Here is a 14822-nt window from a genome sequence, read left to right on the forward strand (position 1 = left end):
GATGGCGGTATCTGCCCTGACCTGTGCAGCAGCGATCAATACCGACATCAAAATAGATGCAGGCAGACTTCCAGCAGTCAACTGAGAGGTGCTCTCACACCTTTGTTTTTTTTTTTTTCTCTCTCCTTTTTCCATTCCTCCCGCTCGCTGTCAATCCCCAGTGCCCACCATCGCCCCCGGGAACGTGCAGGCCGAGGCGGTCAACTCGACGACGATCCGTTTCACGTGGATGGCCCCCAACCCTCAGTTCATCAACGGCATCAACCAGGGCTACAAGGTCGGTAGCTGCGGCGTCTCCGTCACCGCCAGCCATCACGACCATTGACAGAACTGTCAGAGATGAACTTGTAGTATCACATATCCTGTGTAGGAAGGCGGAGAAAAAAAGCCAAGGGGCAAAAGATATTTGGTTCCGTCGTGAACGATGGACTTTGTTCCCCCATTTGTCAGTCGGAGGTCATTCTCTTTATCTGTGCAACCATTCTTCATATGTTTTATTGTGAAGCTGTGCGCACGTAATGATGAATGTCTTCATTATTTTGTCATGGGCTCTTGAGTATAGTCCATCTCTCTGTCTCTTGTGTATACTTCATTGAAATGAATGTACCCCAACCCGCAGGGAATCACAAAGCCACATCCATAGGGTACTTCTATTTTTACACTGACTCTGGTGAGACTTAATTATGTCATTGGGGTTTTTTTTTCCCCTCTGCCCTTTTGTCTTTCTGTTCAATAGTGCTCCACAGGCTGCATACTCAAGCTGGGTGGAGGGGGTCACTGTACGAACCCAGTCTGAATTTTAAATACCAGATTTTTCTCCAGGGAGTTGGAGTGTGTGAAAGGTGACAGAAAGAGAGGCAAAAGCAGAAATGGGCACTATTTCATTTTCGAGTATTTTGTAATCGGGCAGGGGGGGGGGGAAATTAGATGTAATTTGTACGAAAGTACATGAAGATCTTGTGTTTGTGTATTTGTAAGACATGTCCTCTAGAACTGGCAAACGTACTTACTAGCTAGTAAGAGTCCCACTTCCAACATATCCTGATTGGCCACTTCAAATATATTATGTGGGAAATTAAAAATTAAAATTAGCAGAGCTCATCTTCTCAATGTAGGAGGATTAAGGTCACACCCATATTGAGGCTATAATGTAATTATATGAGTTTGTGTAGAATGTATGCTTGTATTTTCAAATTACAAATTACTTTGTGTTACATTTTACATTTTATTTTCATGCATACTGCTCATATAAACTGTATTTTGCAGTACACCAATAAGTAGTAACAACAAGCCATACTTTGTATCAAATTGGATGAAAGCTATAAATAATGTGCACTTTATTAGACCTTTATTACGCTCTTATTAGACTTTATTAGAGGTAATGAGGATCTGATTATAAAGAACTGCACCGTAAACTAAAGTGAAATCACATATCTGCCACTTGCCCATTTAAAAACAGGTGTGTCTCAAATAGCAGATATGTGATTTCACTTTAGTTTACAGTACAGTTCTGTTGTAATTTGTCCCTAATTTGAACGAACATGTTATTTTTAGTTTTTGTATAATTTGATGTGAAGTACGGCTTGTTACGTCTTTTTATTGTGCTGTAAAATAAACTTTGAATTTGTAACAAGATGCTTTTTGATATATTTGTGCCCATATCTGGACAAAAGGAAGAATTTCAGGGAGGGACGGAAAAAAGACAGGAGATATACGGAGAAAAAAGAGAAAGAGGGTCGAGCATCTATCTCTCTGACATCCCCCTGCCAGCGATTTACTTTCCCTAGAAGCTCCCTCACTCTGGAAACTGGAAACAAACCCAACAGACCTGCCAGCAGGACTCATTACCTAAGTACCTAATTGGTCAATCCAGGTCCAATTTGTAGAAGCTATATGGTCCCCAGTCATCACGGTGCATGATGGGATGCTATCATGCCTCTGTAGAGCTTTAACTCTCTTTTCCTCTCCCAGACTTTGTGGAGCTATTCTGCCATTCCCACCCAGTCAAAACCTCTTCAGGGCATCTTTCTAAATATATTTGGCGGAGCTTATGATGCCAAATAACTCCTCCGAGTGGCTCAGGACTACCAGAGAGAGACACACAACTGTTAGTTTTTGTGAGAACAAATGTGTGAGGATTATTACAAAAAAAAAGGTGAGCTGCTTTATTTTCAGCTGTCTGGGTAATTTTCCTCACTCACACACTTCCTTTTTTTTCTCTCTCTCTCTCTCTCTCTCTCTCTCTCTCTCTCTTTGTTTGTCTGGTTTTAGTTGCTAGCCTGGGAGCCCAGCAGAGATGAAGAAGTTTCTATGGTAACAGTGCGACCGAACTTCCAGGACAGCGTCCACGTGGGATATGTGACAGGTCTGAAGAAGTTCACAGAGTATTACACCTCTGTGCTGTGTTTCACCACTCCCGGAGACGGCCCCCGCAGCCCGCCCAAAGCATTGAGGACACACGAGGACAGTAAGTGACTTTTTCTTGCACGGTTTTCTCTCCCGCGGTGGCGAGGGGACGCGAGCATCTCACAGTGACACATCCTCCGGGCGAGATCTATTATTCATGCAGGACGAAGTTGTGGAGAAGTGCTAATGACTGAGTGTATTCTGCATCCAGCCAAGGATCACCGTAACTGGAACATAGTTTCCTCTGAGATTATTGGTTAAGCTTTAAAAACTCTTAATTTCTTCAGTTTATCATCAAACAGCTGATTTTATCGTGAACACATTTAATCTGTGATCTGTTTACTATTATAAATCATAAAATGACCACGATCTGTCATCAGAGATAAATGAAACATGGTAATTTGAAATACTGACAACATTATAGTGACTGTTCTGCTTTGAATTTTCTATTCGGGCTGGAATAAGTGTATTTGTGTGTCCATTTCACATTAATTAGTATTCTAATTAAAGCCAAATGTTTTCTGAATAAATAAATGTTCATGAGTTGTAAGATCATTAATAATCTTTTAGAAGGCGGAGATGATTATCACCCGTTCTTGAGAACAGGGACAAATTATGTCCTCCCAAAAAACACTTAAAAAATTGTTAATACCAACAATTTAATTCCATTTTTTTTGGTCTGCTTCAATTTTTTTTTTAATTTCCGAACTTGCTCTGTGCCAGAAAACACCCTCATCCCAGAAATGAATTCACAAAAAAATTGAATGAACAACACATCCTGATAACACAGGGGTGAAATCGTGCTATTACAATCATATTTGTTTTAAAATATGTTTTTAATGAAAATGTTGGTCCTTTGAAGTTTTAAAATATCACAGATTTCTGTCAACTCCATCAGATTTTCACGAAAACATGATTTAATCCATCATAAAATGGTTTAGCTACATCGTAAGCTCCCCTTGTCTCACTTCCTGGTTTCAAAAAAGGTGGGTAAGCTTTCTATTTTGTGACAAATGTATTCAATAATATTGCTATCAGATGTGTCTTAACCATAACAAGTTAACAGTAGCCCTTCTAAAACAAAGCTAAATAAGAATTATGGTTTAATAGATGTGTATTTTTATTAGTGTTATGAAAACTCAATTAAAAAAAAGGCTGCTCACCGCTGGCTGCTGTGAAATGATGTGATGGAGTTGACATTTACGTTTAATAAAAAATGTAATCACTGGGAGGTTGGCCACAGTTTAATAGCCAAAAGTTTGATCTTTTAAAATATATTTCCCGAGTATAATTGAAGAGTAAAACCCTCTCAAAACATTTCCCAGTTCTCAAGAATGAATGTGGTAGCAGTTAAATTGAGCAACAGCTGACAGCTTTAAACAGCTGATAAACTTACAGTGCAGGACGCGCCGTTGCTTCTTATTGTGAGTTTATAATGTTGCACAAGTCTTGAGCTCCTGAAGCCTGCAAAACTTCCCCGGGGCTGTAGAGGAGGGCGCAGAGGGAACCAACTCGCTTCAACAATAGACTGTATTTTAAGTAGGATCTCAACCTACCAGGTCCAACTCGCTGTTTGGACTGCTATGCTCATTTTTGTCTGCACAATTGCTACGTGTTGCCCCTTTAAAATGCAAATGCTGTCACCGGTTTGCGGCTCTGTTCAGCGTGATGGCTGAACATCATTAATACTGTATGTACAGCGTCTCATTTGCCCCGTGGCCCTGCTCATTATTCTTATTTCGTCCCTGTCCAGCCCCGGGTGCCGTGGGTCACCTGAGTTTCACTGAGATCCTGGACACCTCGCTCAAAGTCAGCTGGAGCGAGCCCGGCGAGAAGAACGGAGTTCTCACAGGTACGTTTGCTTCACTCCAGAGTTATACTTACAGCGAGGCGAGGGAGGACGGAAATAGAAGTTCGTCCAAGGCGGTATTTGTCTGAGCTCTGCTGAAAGGGAACATTCATGGGAGACAGCGCTGAGGCGGAACTGAGAAAGGACGATTTTGTTGTGCATTGCTTTTTAACAACCTCATTTAGCGAGCCCAGTGCATGTAGCTCTTACGGTGGATACACTTAGGACATCTACTTTGTTGTTTATTTTATTTGCAGCATAGACATACTACTGCTTAGGCCACATTATTGCTTATGAGACACTAAATATACCATTGCAGCAGTGAGACAACACTTGTCAGAAAATAATAGAACTTCTTACATAAAACATTACATCGCAAACAAAGAACATTGTCTTCTCTTCCAAGCTCTGCAAATAAAATCTGTCACAAAAAAGGCCCCCGTCCTAGAGCACAACTCAAGTCTTGCATAATAGAAAACGTAAGAAGAGATGAAGGGCATTTTACCAATAAAATAAAATAAAATAAAAAAATAAGCCCTTGAATCATCAGATTGTATAAAGAGAAATAAAAGCTGTTTCTCCTCAGTGGGACCATTGAAGTTATCTGCAGAAGCAGATGCTGGTCAGTTCGCCCCCAGTTAGGAGAAGCAGAGACGGGCATCAGCAGGGAAGCTAAGCAGCACAGAGTCAGCAACAAAATTAATTCTGTCCATTTAAAAAAAGGTCCTCCTCGTAAAAAAAAATAAATAAATATCAGCACAAGTATATGCTGTATTTTGAATATTTTCACTGCTTAACTTTGCAGTCAGACAGCCCTGTCTGAGTATATAAACCAAATATGGTTCTCTCTCCAAACCAACCAAACTCCATAGGAGAAATAGAGTCATTTTGCCTTGCAAAACATACAAGTTGCTGGTCCACCGCTGCCTCGATCTGTTAGTTTGTTTTTGTTATTATGTGACTTCTGTGAATCTGAACTAACCTTTAAAAATGCCAAAGTCACACAATAACACAAACAAACTCACAGATCGAGGCAGCTGTAGACCAACAACTCCTGTGTGCAGTAAGTAAAATTGCTGATTTTACGTGTGGAGTTTGGTTTGTTTGGAGAAAGCAATAATCCCATCAGAAATGTCTGTCTGATGACAAAGTAGAACCGTGAAACTATTATATTCTATTTTTTTTTTAAGGTGGATCTTTTTTAAGTATCTAAAATGTTTTTTGTTGCTGCTTGGCTTCCATACTGGTTCTCTAATCTGCTTCTCCAAACTCAGGGCATGCCAGCTGTCATCTTCTGTAGGTTATACACCTGCCATAAGTACCTCATACAACCATACATCAAATAATACGAACTATCCCTTTAAATTTTGCTTCTCATAAAGCTCTTTGCTAGGGATGAAACAATTACCAGTATCACGATGAACCATGGTAGAATTCCTGGTGATTAGTATTACAGTCTCATATTTTATCATCATTAAAACTCTGATTACTTAATTACTAGATTATGTTTAAAAATATCAGCACGTCTGTCTTTATGCAGGAGGAACGATTTGTGCAGAGTGTCATGAATATGATATTGTAAGCCTGTTTTAAAAAAATAAGAAGAGTATTAATCTTTAAAATAAAGATTTTTATCTCACCTGTCCAGGGATATACATGCAAGATGTACTAATTAAACACAGTTTACTCAGATAACTCTTCAAAAAACTTAAAGTAAAGAACAAATGCCCACCAGTGACATAAATATTTGAATGTTTACAAAGTTTGAGATTTAGCAGTATATTGTAAAAGTGTTGCTCTGAAACATTTTAAATGTGCTGCACACTCCCAGGAGACAAACACTGACATGCCATGTGAAATTATTGATTTGGCAAGAAATGCTGCCTAATGCCTTATGCAATCACATGAAAAGAGCTGCTGGCCAAGGAGCAAATTGCATTAACTTTGAGAGGGTAAGCATGTGTGTGTGTGTGGATGGGAGGGTGTGAGGGGTATGTGTGTGTGTGTGCAGGGAGGTATAATCACAGGCTGATTTAATTTGCTATATTCAATTTTTGATGAAGTTAATTTAATATTTCTGTTAGCTTGCCCCGTAGCATGCGAGCTGAGAGTCGCTATTGTAGTAAAACTGCTGTCGAATTTTCCCTGAGAGGATTCTCGCTCTGTCGCTGTCAACTCATCTCTGCTGCTCTGCAGGTTACCGCATTTCGTGGGAGGAGTACAACCGCACGAACACCAGAGTTACCCACTATCTGCCGAACGTCACCCTGGAGTACAGGGTCACCGGACTCACCGCTCTCACCACCTACACCATAGAGGTGGCGGGAATGACCTCCAAAGGCCAGGGCCAGCTGTCCTCCTCTACCATCTCCTCTGGCGTCCCGCCAGGTCAGTAACCAAACAGAAAAAAAATATCTTCTCACCAAGCAATATCAGACCACACAGTTATGAGATATCTGCCTCCACCTCAGCGTATAAGAGATGAGTTAAATTTAATTTGTGGTGCTCACATCACTGACACACTTGTGCTTAAAAAACAACAATCTTGACATGTCTCTCCATAAACAATGTCCCAGTTACTGTGGATTATCTACCCACCTCGCTGTCACTGTCACTTTGCTGTGAACAGGGTGCTTCACAGGGTGAATGCATTGCACTGCTTTAGTCTGTAGTGTGGGAGAGGCCACAGTCCTGCACACGTCCTGTTTTTGTAAACCCACACCCACGAAGCTCAGCGCCAGAACCAACCCATTACCCACAATTGTTTCCAAGTCTGAATCCGGACCTGCCCAGTACCATTAATATAAGTCAAACTACCCAACATGCACTCATGATTAAATGCACTTTTGAATGCTATCAAAAGCTAACACTTTTTGGCATTTTTTACAAGTAGCAAAGCCATTATTCTCACAGTCTTTGATCACACCACATTTCTCCAAATGTTGACCTTTGTTAATGTATTGTCCACAACTTGGTATTCACCACTGGTTATTCTTGCATTTATGTCATCCACGTAGCCTACATTGCTGTCAGATGAGACAGTGAAGTTCTATATTTTGGTTGGATTTGAAGTCAAAGGTTGCAGATTTAATTGTCAAAAAATACTCCAAAATCATTTTTATTTCTGATTTCTCCATGATGGGTTGGTTATCCAGCTGGACCTTAGGTCATGCTCCAGTAACACTGGATCCTACATTTTCAATAATGCAGCTCAATTGCATTATAACCTCCCTGCCCTTTAAACGCCCTCTTTCAAACTCCACATCTCCTGTTTGTAATGCAGACTCTCCATTAACATTTTTAAGCCTGAGCCAAGATAAACCTGATGTCATACTTTCCACAAACTTGCGATCATTATTTACTTTTTTTAAACTCAGCCGCTGTTCCCATCCCCGCCTCCAAAGTCTCAAAAGTCAACCTGATGAGCGAGTGAGCGCCGAGCAGCTCAGGGAGTGCAGGGAGGGTCGAGCTTGCTGCTTGTCACAGCCCCGTGCTGGCTGGACGGCGTTCGTGCACAATGAACTTCCACTCACGGACGCTTCTCTGTGCACTCGTGTCACGTGCGCATGCCTGGTTTTTTTGTGCATGGATTTTGAGACCAATTAGTGTCAGAAGTCGGGCGTTCCGTCTCAAACATCTGATTTTTGAGTTTTTGTGTCAGTTGCACAAAAACAACAAATGCCATAAATACTTAAGTCTTGTTCACTTACCCTTAAATAGTATATTGTGTGATTTTGATGGGAATCTCTCATGTATTTTGTGTTATCTATCTCTATGGCTCTCCAAAACTCTGCAGCTCTCACCAGAACTATCTAGATGGATGAGTCGCGCTGTAGGCCAGGGGAAAATATGTCTTCTTGATTTGGGGGTGGTCTGTCCCTTTTAAAAAGAAAAAAAATTAAGCAACTGAATACTGATTTTGACATTGATTACCATGGTAACAGTAGAAGCTTCACAGCTTCCAAGCGCTGGGGTCAGCGCCATATTGAACTTTCCCTCCCTGCACATTTACTGCCTCACATTAAACTTGGTGAACGCACTCCGTGTCGTCTGGCGCCAGACACAATGAAATCGGACCCCAGTCACCTCGGCGGGGACAGAACCAAGTAATAAAAAAAAAAGAAACAAAACCCACCAATACACATCCGCCCAACGGAATAACGCCTCCCGTGAGAGCACCAAGGACAATTACAGTGTTTAATGATTTCATATTTGCAAAATTGCATAATAGAAACACAATGCCCGCATCAATTACTGGAGCAGCATTCGGAGCCCGTGTATCTGTGAAACCTGTGAGATGACAGGCTGTTATATTGAGAGCAGCAGTTACAGTTCCCAGAATGGTGATTATTCTCAATCTATATGTGTAAAGAAAACACCTTTGTGCCTCCAACTGTAACGTAACAATCCAGCTCAATAATCAGTCATGCAAATGATTTAGAGGTGGCAATTTCACTCCGGCACGTGTAATCTGCATTTCATTAGCGTTGAATGCACCGCATTTAAGCAATCTTGGTAAAAATTGCTCAGTGTGCCCACGGGAGTAATTAAATCTTTCTAATATTAGCTTATTGTCCACGCTTCAATATACCACCGTTAAAGTTCAACTAGGATTTATGTGAACTTTATGTTAAGGTGGGTTTAGTGTTTCTCTCAGGGGAAGTATGAGGGAACAACGATGAAAAATGAATTATTTTATGCCCGAGCACATTCTCATACATACCTACCCAGACGCACAGGAACAGAACAGCATCCCCACGTACACACCCAAACAAAACAATGATATTCATATACACAAAAATGCCCTCCCGCTGTTCTTTGAATTCACCATTTTAAGATTTGTTTCCCCTCCAGGATTTCCAGGGAATAATCCATTCTTATTGTTTACTCAGCTCAAGTGTAAACAGTGGGATATCAGATTGAATCGTATCTCCAGATAACTGTGCTGTAATTGACATTCATGGCATTGTCTCCGCCTGTGTACTGTGTGTAAGCATCTTTTTCCAAAATCTAATCTGCTTCCGCCGTCTCAGCTGAAGTTGGGTGCACAAGGGAAAGGAGAAAGGAGTGAAATCAGTATCTGTGCGGCCACAAGAGGGTGCTGTGGTAGATAGATTTACCAACACCACCCCTGTGTGAGAGGCAGCCAGACTGAATACACCCTCGGTCCCTTGGTCTCATTCCCTCTTTATCCAACTTTCCTCTCTTCTCCTTCTTCCTCACAGAGCTTCCTGGTCCTCCCACCAACATGGCGATCTCCAACATCGGCCCACGCTCCGTCACCCTGCAGTTCAAACCCGGCTATGATGGCAAAACATCCATTTCCCGTTGGCAGGTGGAGGCCCAGGTGAGCCAGATTTAATCCAGAGCCACAGTTCCAATTTCCTTAATCGTGACTTATTGTTTTTGGAGTCATATTCTTTATGATATTGACGCAAATGTGATTTCAAGATCGAATTTAGATCGTCTTCAGGGAGGTTTGCAGTGCTTGCACAGTGTTGCAGTACTTACCGTGTTCGTGATGCTCTCTGTCTGTCTCGCTCTTAGGTGGGTGTGGTGGGAGAAAATGAGGACTGGGTGATGGTCCACCAGGTGTCCAACGAACCCGAGGCTCGTTCCTTAGAGGTGCCAGGTCTCAACCCGTACACCTTCTACAGGTAGCTACTGCGTCTGCTTCACCATGTCTGCTTTATTTATCTGTAATGAGTTTTGATGAAAGATCAGGTCCATTTTAATTTGTCATCGTTCTGTAGATTCCTGGTAGTGTTCCTTAACTACCAAATATATGTTTTAGTGTCAAAGTACTTTTTCCCCAAGCCTTTCTAAAAAACATTTTCCCACATAGATCAGAGGTGATTTTAATTAGTGGGTCGCATACAGCCAGGTTTGAGTTTTTCCCACTTAGTCAGTCTTCTGTCGTTACATGTGCATTACAACATACTGATCACAGCTGATTTGCAAATGTACAACACATTTATGCATTTTGCAACTGAACAACAATATAATATTTTACTTCTTTATGATTCAAACAACTTGTCCAGATCTAGAAATTCTTTAATTTTTTTTCACGTTTCCACTCCAGTGTAGTAACGCCGCATCGCTGAAGTGGAAGCTAATGAGGAATAAGTTGTTTCCTGCCTTACAAATCATTTACAAATCAAAAGTTTTGGCAGTGTCTTAGCAATAAAGACTCCACCAGTATCGTTTTAAGATTGAAGTCTGATACAGATTCGCTTGTACTGAAGCTGCTGATTGACTGATATTTTGCGCGCAGTGTTCAATATCTTTAAATATGACCGCTGTAGGTATTCACTGACGTGTGGAATTAACGACTGCTCTGCTATATTTTTCACACTTTGCAAAGTCATCCAGTGGGCAGCATTGGACTCTGTGGTAGCCATATGTTTGACACCCCTCCCCTAGATTGAGGGAGGAGAGGGAAGGCCATCCGCCTACGTCACTACTTTTTGCTAGTGGTTGCGTGGGAGTTTCCTTCAGACAAAGCCAGAAAAGAATGCAAATGGAATGGCCCTTTAACAAAAAAGACTGGATATAGGCTAAGACTTTGCCTAGATGTCTTATTTTAATTAACCCCCCCTGCCAGGCAGCAAACAAGTACACATGCAACTCTGTGCGTCTTTTCCAGTAGGAGGACATCAGCCCACATAACACATAAAATTTTGATCTGCTGTCTTTACACTGTACAGGGCATTCATACACCACACAGTGCATCATTATAGTAACAGAAACAGACCTTTTGGGGCTGAACTTGCTCATGATTCTCCCAGTATAATCTACAGCCAGATAACATGGATATTAAACATGTGCAGACTGTAACAAACAACAGATAAGGCGTACAGTATGTGCACTTCAGTATCTGGGCTGATTTCAGCATATCCCAGGAGTCTTATCTTCTTCTATATTCCTTTGATTTGGATACAAGCTTGTTATGGATAGTCTGATTTTAAAAATTATTTTTTTACAGCATGCACACGATCTTTATCTCGGTGCAGTCTGCTTGTTTTCCATAATCACAGTCAATATTTTCGATGAACGTTTCTCTGAGCCAATCCCTGAAGACTCTCAACAGCTATAGTTCTCATCATCTCAACATCAGAGCTGCCACTTTACATTTGAGCAAAGTTTGAGCTCACGTTGGATCAAAATTAACTTTATTTGCATATTCGGGCTGTAACACAAACAAGCTCTGCACTCATGTTCGTACTGTATTCATATTCAACGCTCTGATCTCAGTTCAAGTGCAATAAGCCTCACGTAAGAGGATGCAAGCGCTACAGTAATGCTGGGAATTCATGCTGAGTTTGGTTCAAATGAAAACATCCTTTTGCAGAAGTTAAAATACACTGTTTAACTCCAAACACCAGGTTCCGTATGCGCCAGGTCAACATAGTGGGAACCAGTCCTCCCAGCCAGCCCTCCAGGAAGATCCAGACCCTGCCAGCTCCTCCTGACATGGCCCCCGCCAACGTCACCCTGCGTACGGCCAGCGAGACCAGCCTCTGGTTACGATGGATGGTAAGTTTGGAATCTGCTTCCCGTCCGCATACAGTCTTCCTCAATCTGAGGCTTGCTTTGACCCACTTTTTGTTCTCTCGACGTTCGTTCCCAGCCTCTGCCTGAGTGGGAGTACAACGGGAACGCGGAGCAGGTGGGATACAGGGTTCAGTACTCCCGTGCCGGCTCCCAGGGCCGGGCGCTGATCCACATCATCGCTGATCGTCTGGAGAGAGAGTTTACCATCGAGGACCTGGAGGAGTGGACAGAGTACGAGGTCAGGGTGCAGGCTGTGAACGGCATCGGGGCGGGGCCCTGGAGCCAGCCGGTCAGAGGCAGGACAAGGGAGTCTGGTGAGTTACCTCCTTATTGGTCATCCAACATGAGAAAGACTTTCTAATGTATGAACATCAGATGATCAGTGAGCTTGAAGGGATAGTTTAGATAATTTAATGAGAGATTGTATACGATACTGTCAAACTATCCCTTTAATTACAGAAAAGCACGCCAGTTCTCGTCAAGAAATACCAATGAAATTTATTATAACAAATGGCACCTAGAACAATCCCACAGCAACACACATGCCTGCACAAATGCCATAACCATATCTCTGTTGATTTTCTTAAAAAAAAAAACCGAAAGCACCGTGATTTATTTTCTATTCACTGTTTTTGCAGCATCTGTGTGAAATATCCACAGTAATAGTGACATTAGAAGTAACAGGCACGCTCTCACAGTTTACACTTTGCCACATGTCAAATGTATGTGCGGGTCTTCTCAGCAGCCCTCCCCTTATTAAAGCAAAAACACTTCTTTTCCCTGCTCGCCTCTGCTCTCACATCGCTCACCAGACGCTGGGCAGTCAGGAATGGAAGGAGTGAAGGAGGAAGGAGTCTGAGGAAATTGAGAACACATGGACTCGAATGTGGAATTCCTGTGCTCTTTTTTTTTTTTTTCCACTCGCTCCAGCAGATTCTTAGGAATCAGCGCGTTATGTCCAGGGATGAGTGCCAAGGAAGAGAAAAGGCCTATTCTTGAGTCTTTTTTTTTTTTTTTTCCTGCTCAGCAGGCCCGGAGGGTATTTGCCAGAATATGAGAAGCTATGAGCAAACACAAACACACATGATATGACCATAACGGATCGCTCAAACTGCATCTGAATCCACACAGTAAACACACCATCCTCGCTAGGAGGGCATGACAAATTAATTTTTCTGAATATATGACAAACAATGGTCTGTTCTGCTCTCTTTGTTTTCCAGTCCCCTCCTGTGGGCCCACAAACGTGTCCGCCTTCGCCACCACCTCCAGCAGCATCCTGGTGCGCTGGTTTGAAGTTCCTGAGCCGGACAGAAACGGTCTCATCCTGGGCTACAAGGTCTGTTTGTGCTTTTCATGTTTTGCAGTTAATTCACTATTTATTTCTTTACAGCGCAAGTCAAAGACCTCTAATTAGATTTGGACACGCCAGCTATTTTAGGCTGTGCGCGAAGCAGCGGGGTGACAGTATGTGAGGCCAGTCGTCCTGCTTAATTTCCAAATTCACTCTGCCGCCCAACTTCAGGTGGTGTACAAAGAGAAGGACTCTGACAGCGCGGTCCACTTCTGGACAGTGGAGGGGAACGCCACCCACAGTGTCCAGCTGACCAGTCTTGGGAAGTATGTGCTCTACGAGATCCAGGTTCTGGCTTTCACACGGATCGGAGACGGGCGGCCCAGTTCTCCACCCATCCTGGAGAGGACGTTGGATGATGGTGGGCACTCAGTTAAATAGCATTACTATATAGTGGCAATATCAGACCTTGAATAGCCACTGAGTCTCTGAAGCGTTTTGTATTATTTCCGCTGTTTTCCTGCAGTGCCAGGACCTCCGGTGGGTATCCTGTTCCCTGAAGTACGGACCACCTCAGTCCGGCTTATTTGGCAGTCCCCCTCACAACCCAATGGCATTATACTTGGTTAGTAACATAAAAGGTCATTTTCTGTTATTCTGTTATTTTATTTCTTCTAAATCCTGGACACTTTTGTTTGTTTCATAATTTATATTGTATTGTTTATTTTTTACAGGGTCAGTGCACAATTAAAAGTAATGCTCCTGAATTAGTTAGCAGCTAATTTGCATCTATTGTCCCTCAGCAGGTAGACAAAAAAATAAATAAATAAACAAAAAGACAACACCAGAACATTGCTTACATGAAACAGCACCAAGTCCATCAGTGTGAGATAATAAATAAAATCAGTACGATGCAACTTTTGGAAACTCAGTCAGTTTTGTCCTTTCCTATTTCCTGTGTTTAGTTATGTGCTAGCATGTCAGCAAAATTCTAGCTAGCAATTGATATAGATTAGCTAGCTAGTTAGCTAGCTAGTGATGGTCTCTCTAGCAAAATGCTAGCTAACTACCTCGCTAATCTACATCAATCGCTAGCTGGCATTTTGCTCACTTTAGCTAACCTAAAATGAGAATATATGTTGTTTATTTCAGCTCCACCAGCAACATCTTTTATCTATAAATCTTGTTTTTCTTTTTGACATAAATGAGCCTATCAGATAGCATATTGAAGCTTGCTCAACCAACAGGGGAGGGACTCAGAAAGGGTTAACTGTTGGTGGTAACACTTTCATGTTGACTTTAGCTAACGCTTGAGGCTGGTTTGAAATGCCACCAAACTTCCTGAGTAAATAAAGAAACTTAAAATTTACAGGAAAGTCTAGAATCTAGTCTAGAAATATCATTATCTCTTGCAATCTTATCTGTAAATGAACAGGAAAGTAACAAATAAAGCCCACGTTGGCTTCAGTCCAGTCCAGTGTAGCATCAGGCCCACAGCTGTAGTTCCTGATGACTCTCAACATACTTTTGTTTTTCAACTTGATGGACTTGACAATGTCACATTGTGTTATTTTCCAGCATTCCTGCAAAGGGAGTTGGATTCTCTCGTAAGCTAATTGGGGATTTCCTTGTGAGCGTTTGATTCATTATACATCTGTCAGATCATTTATTTTAAACTGTAGTGTGACACATGCATGCAGGAGCAGATGCTAATGGCAT

At 42.0% G+C, this 14822-nt stretch overlaps 1 protein-coding gene across 1 annotated transcript in view; it reads left to right on the forward strand.

Moving 5' to 3' along the window:
* The window catches only part of sdk2b (sidekick cell adhesion molecule 2b), a 372724-nt gene that overhangs the window by 317008 nt on the left and 40894 nt on the right, over positions 1-14822 (forward strand). Inside the window, exons 18-28 of the mRNA XM_084740321.1 lie at positions 162-277; positions 2272-2467; positions 4160-4258; positions 6452-6643; positions 9481-9602; positions 9803-9912; positions 11641-11791; positions 11886-12123; positions 13033-13148; positions 13335-13524; positions 13630-13728. Of these exons, the coding sequence (XP_084596447.1) occupies positions 162-277; positions 2272-2467; positions 4160-4258; positions 6452-6643; positions 9481-9602; positions 9803-9912; positions 11641-11791; positions 11886-12123; positions 13033-13148; positions 13335-13524; positions 13630-13728 (1629 nt within the window). The remainder of the gene's footprint in view (positions 1-161; positions 278-2271; positions 2468-4159; positions 4259-6451; positions 6644-9480; positions 9603-9802; positions 9913-11640; positions 11792-11885; positions 12124-13032; positions 13149-13334; positions 13525-13629; positions 13729-14822) is intronic.

Source organism: Lutjanus erythropterus, chromosome 17 (genome assembly GCF_056507025.1).
Source record: "Lutjanus erythropterus isolate fLutEry1 chromosome 17, fLutEry1.hap2, whole genome shotgun sequence".
Taxonomy (NCBI): domain Eukaryota; kingdom Metazoa; phylum Chordata; class Actinopteri; order Lutjaniformes; family Lutjanidae; genus Lutjanus; species Lutjanus erythropterus.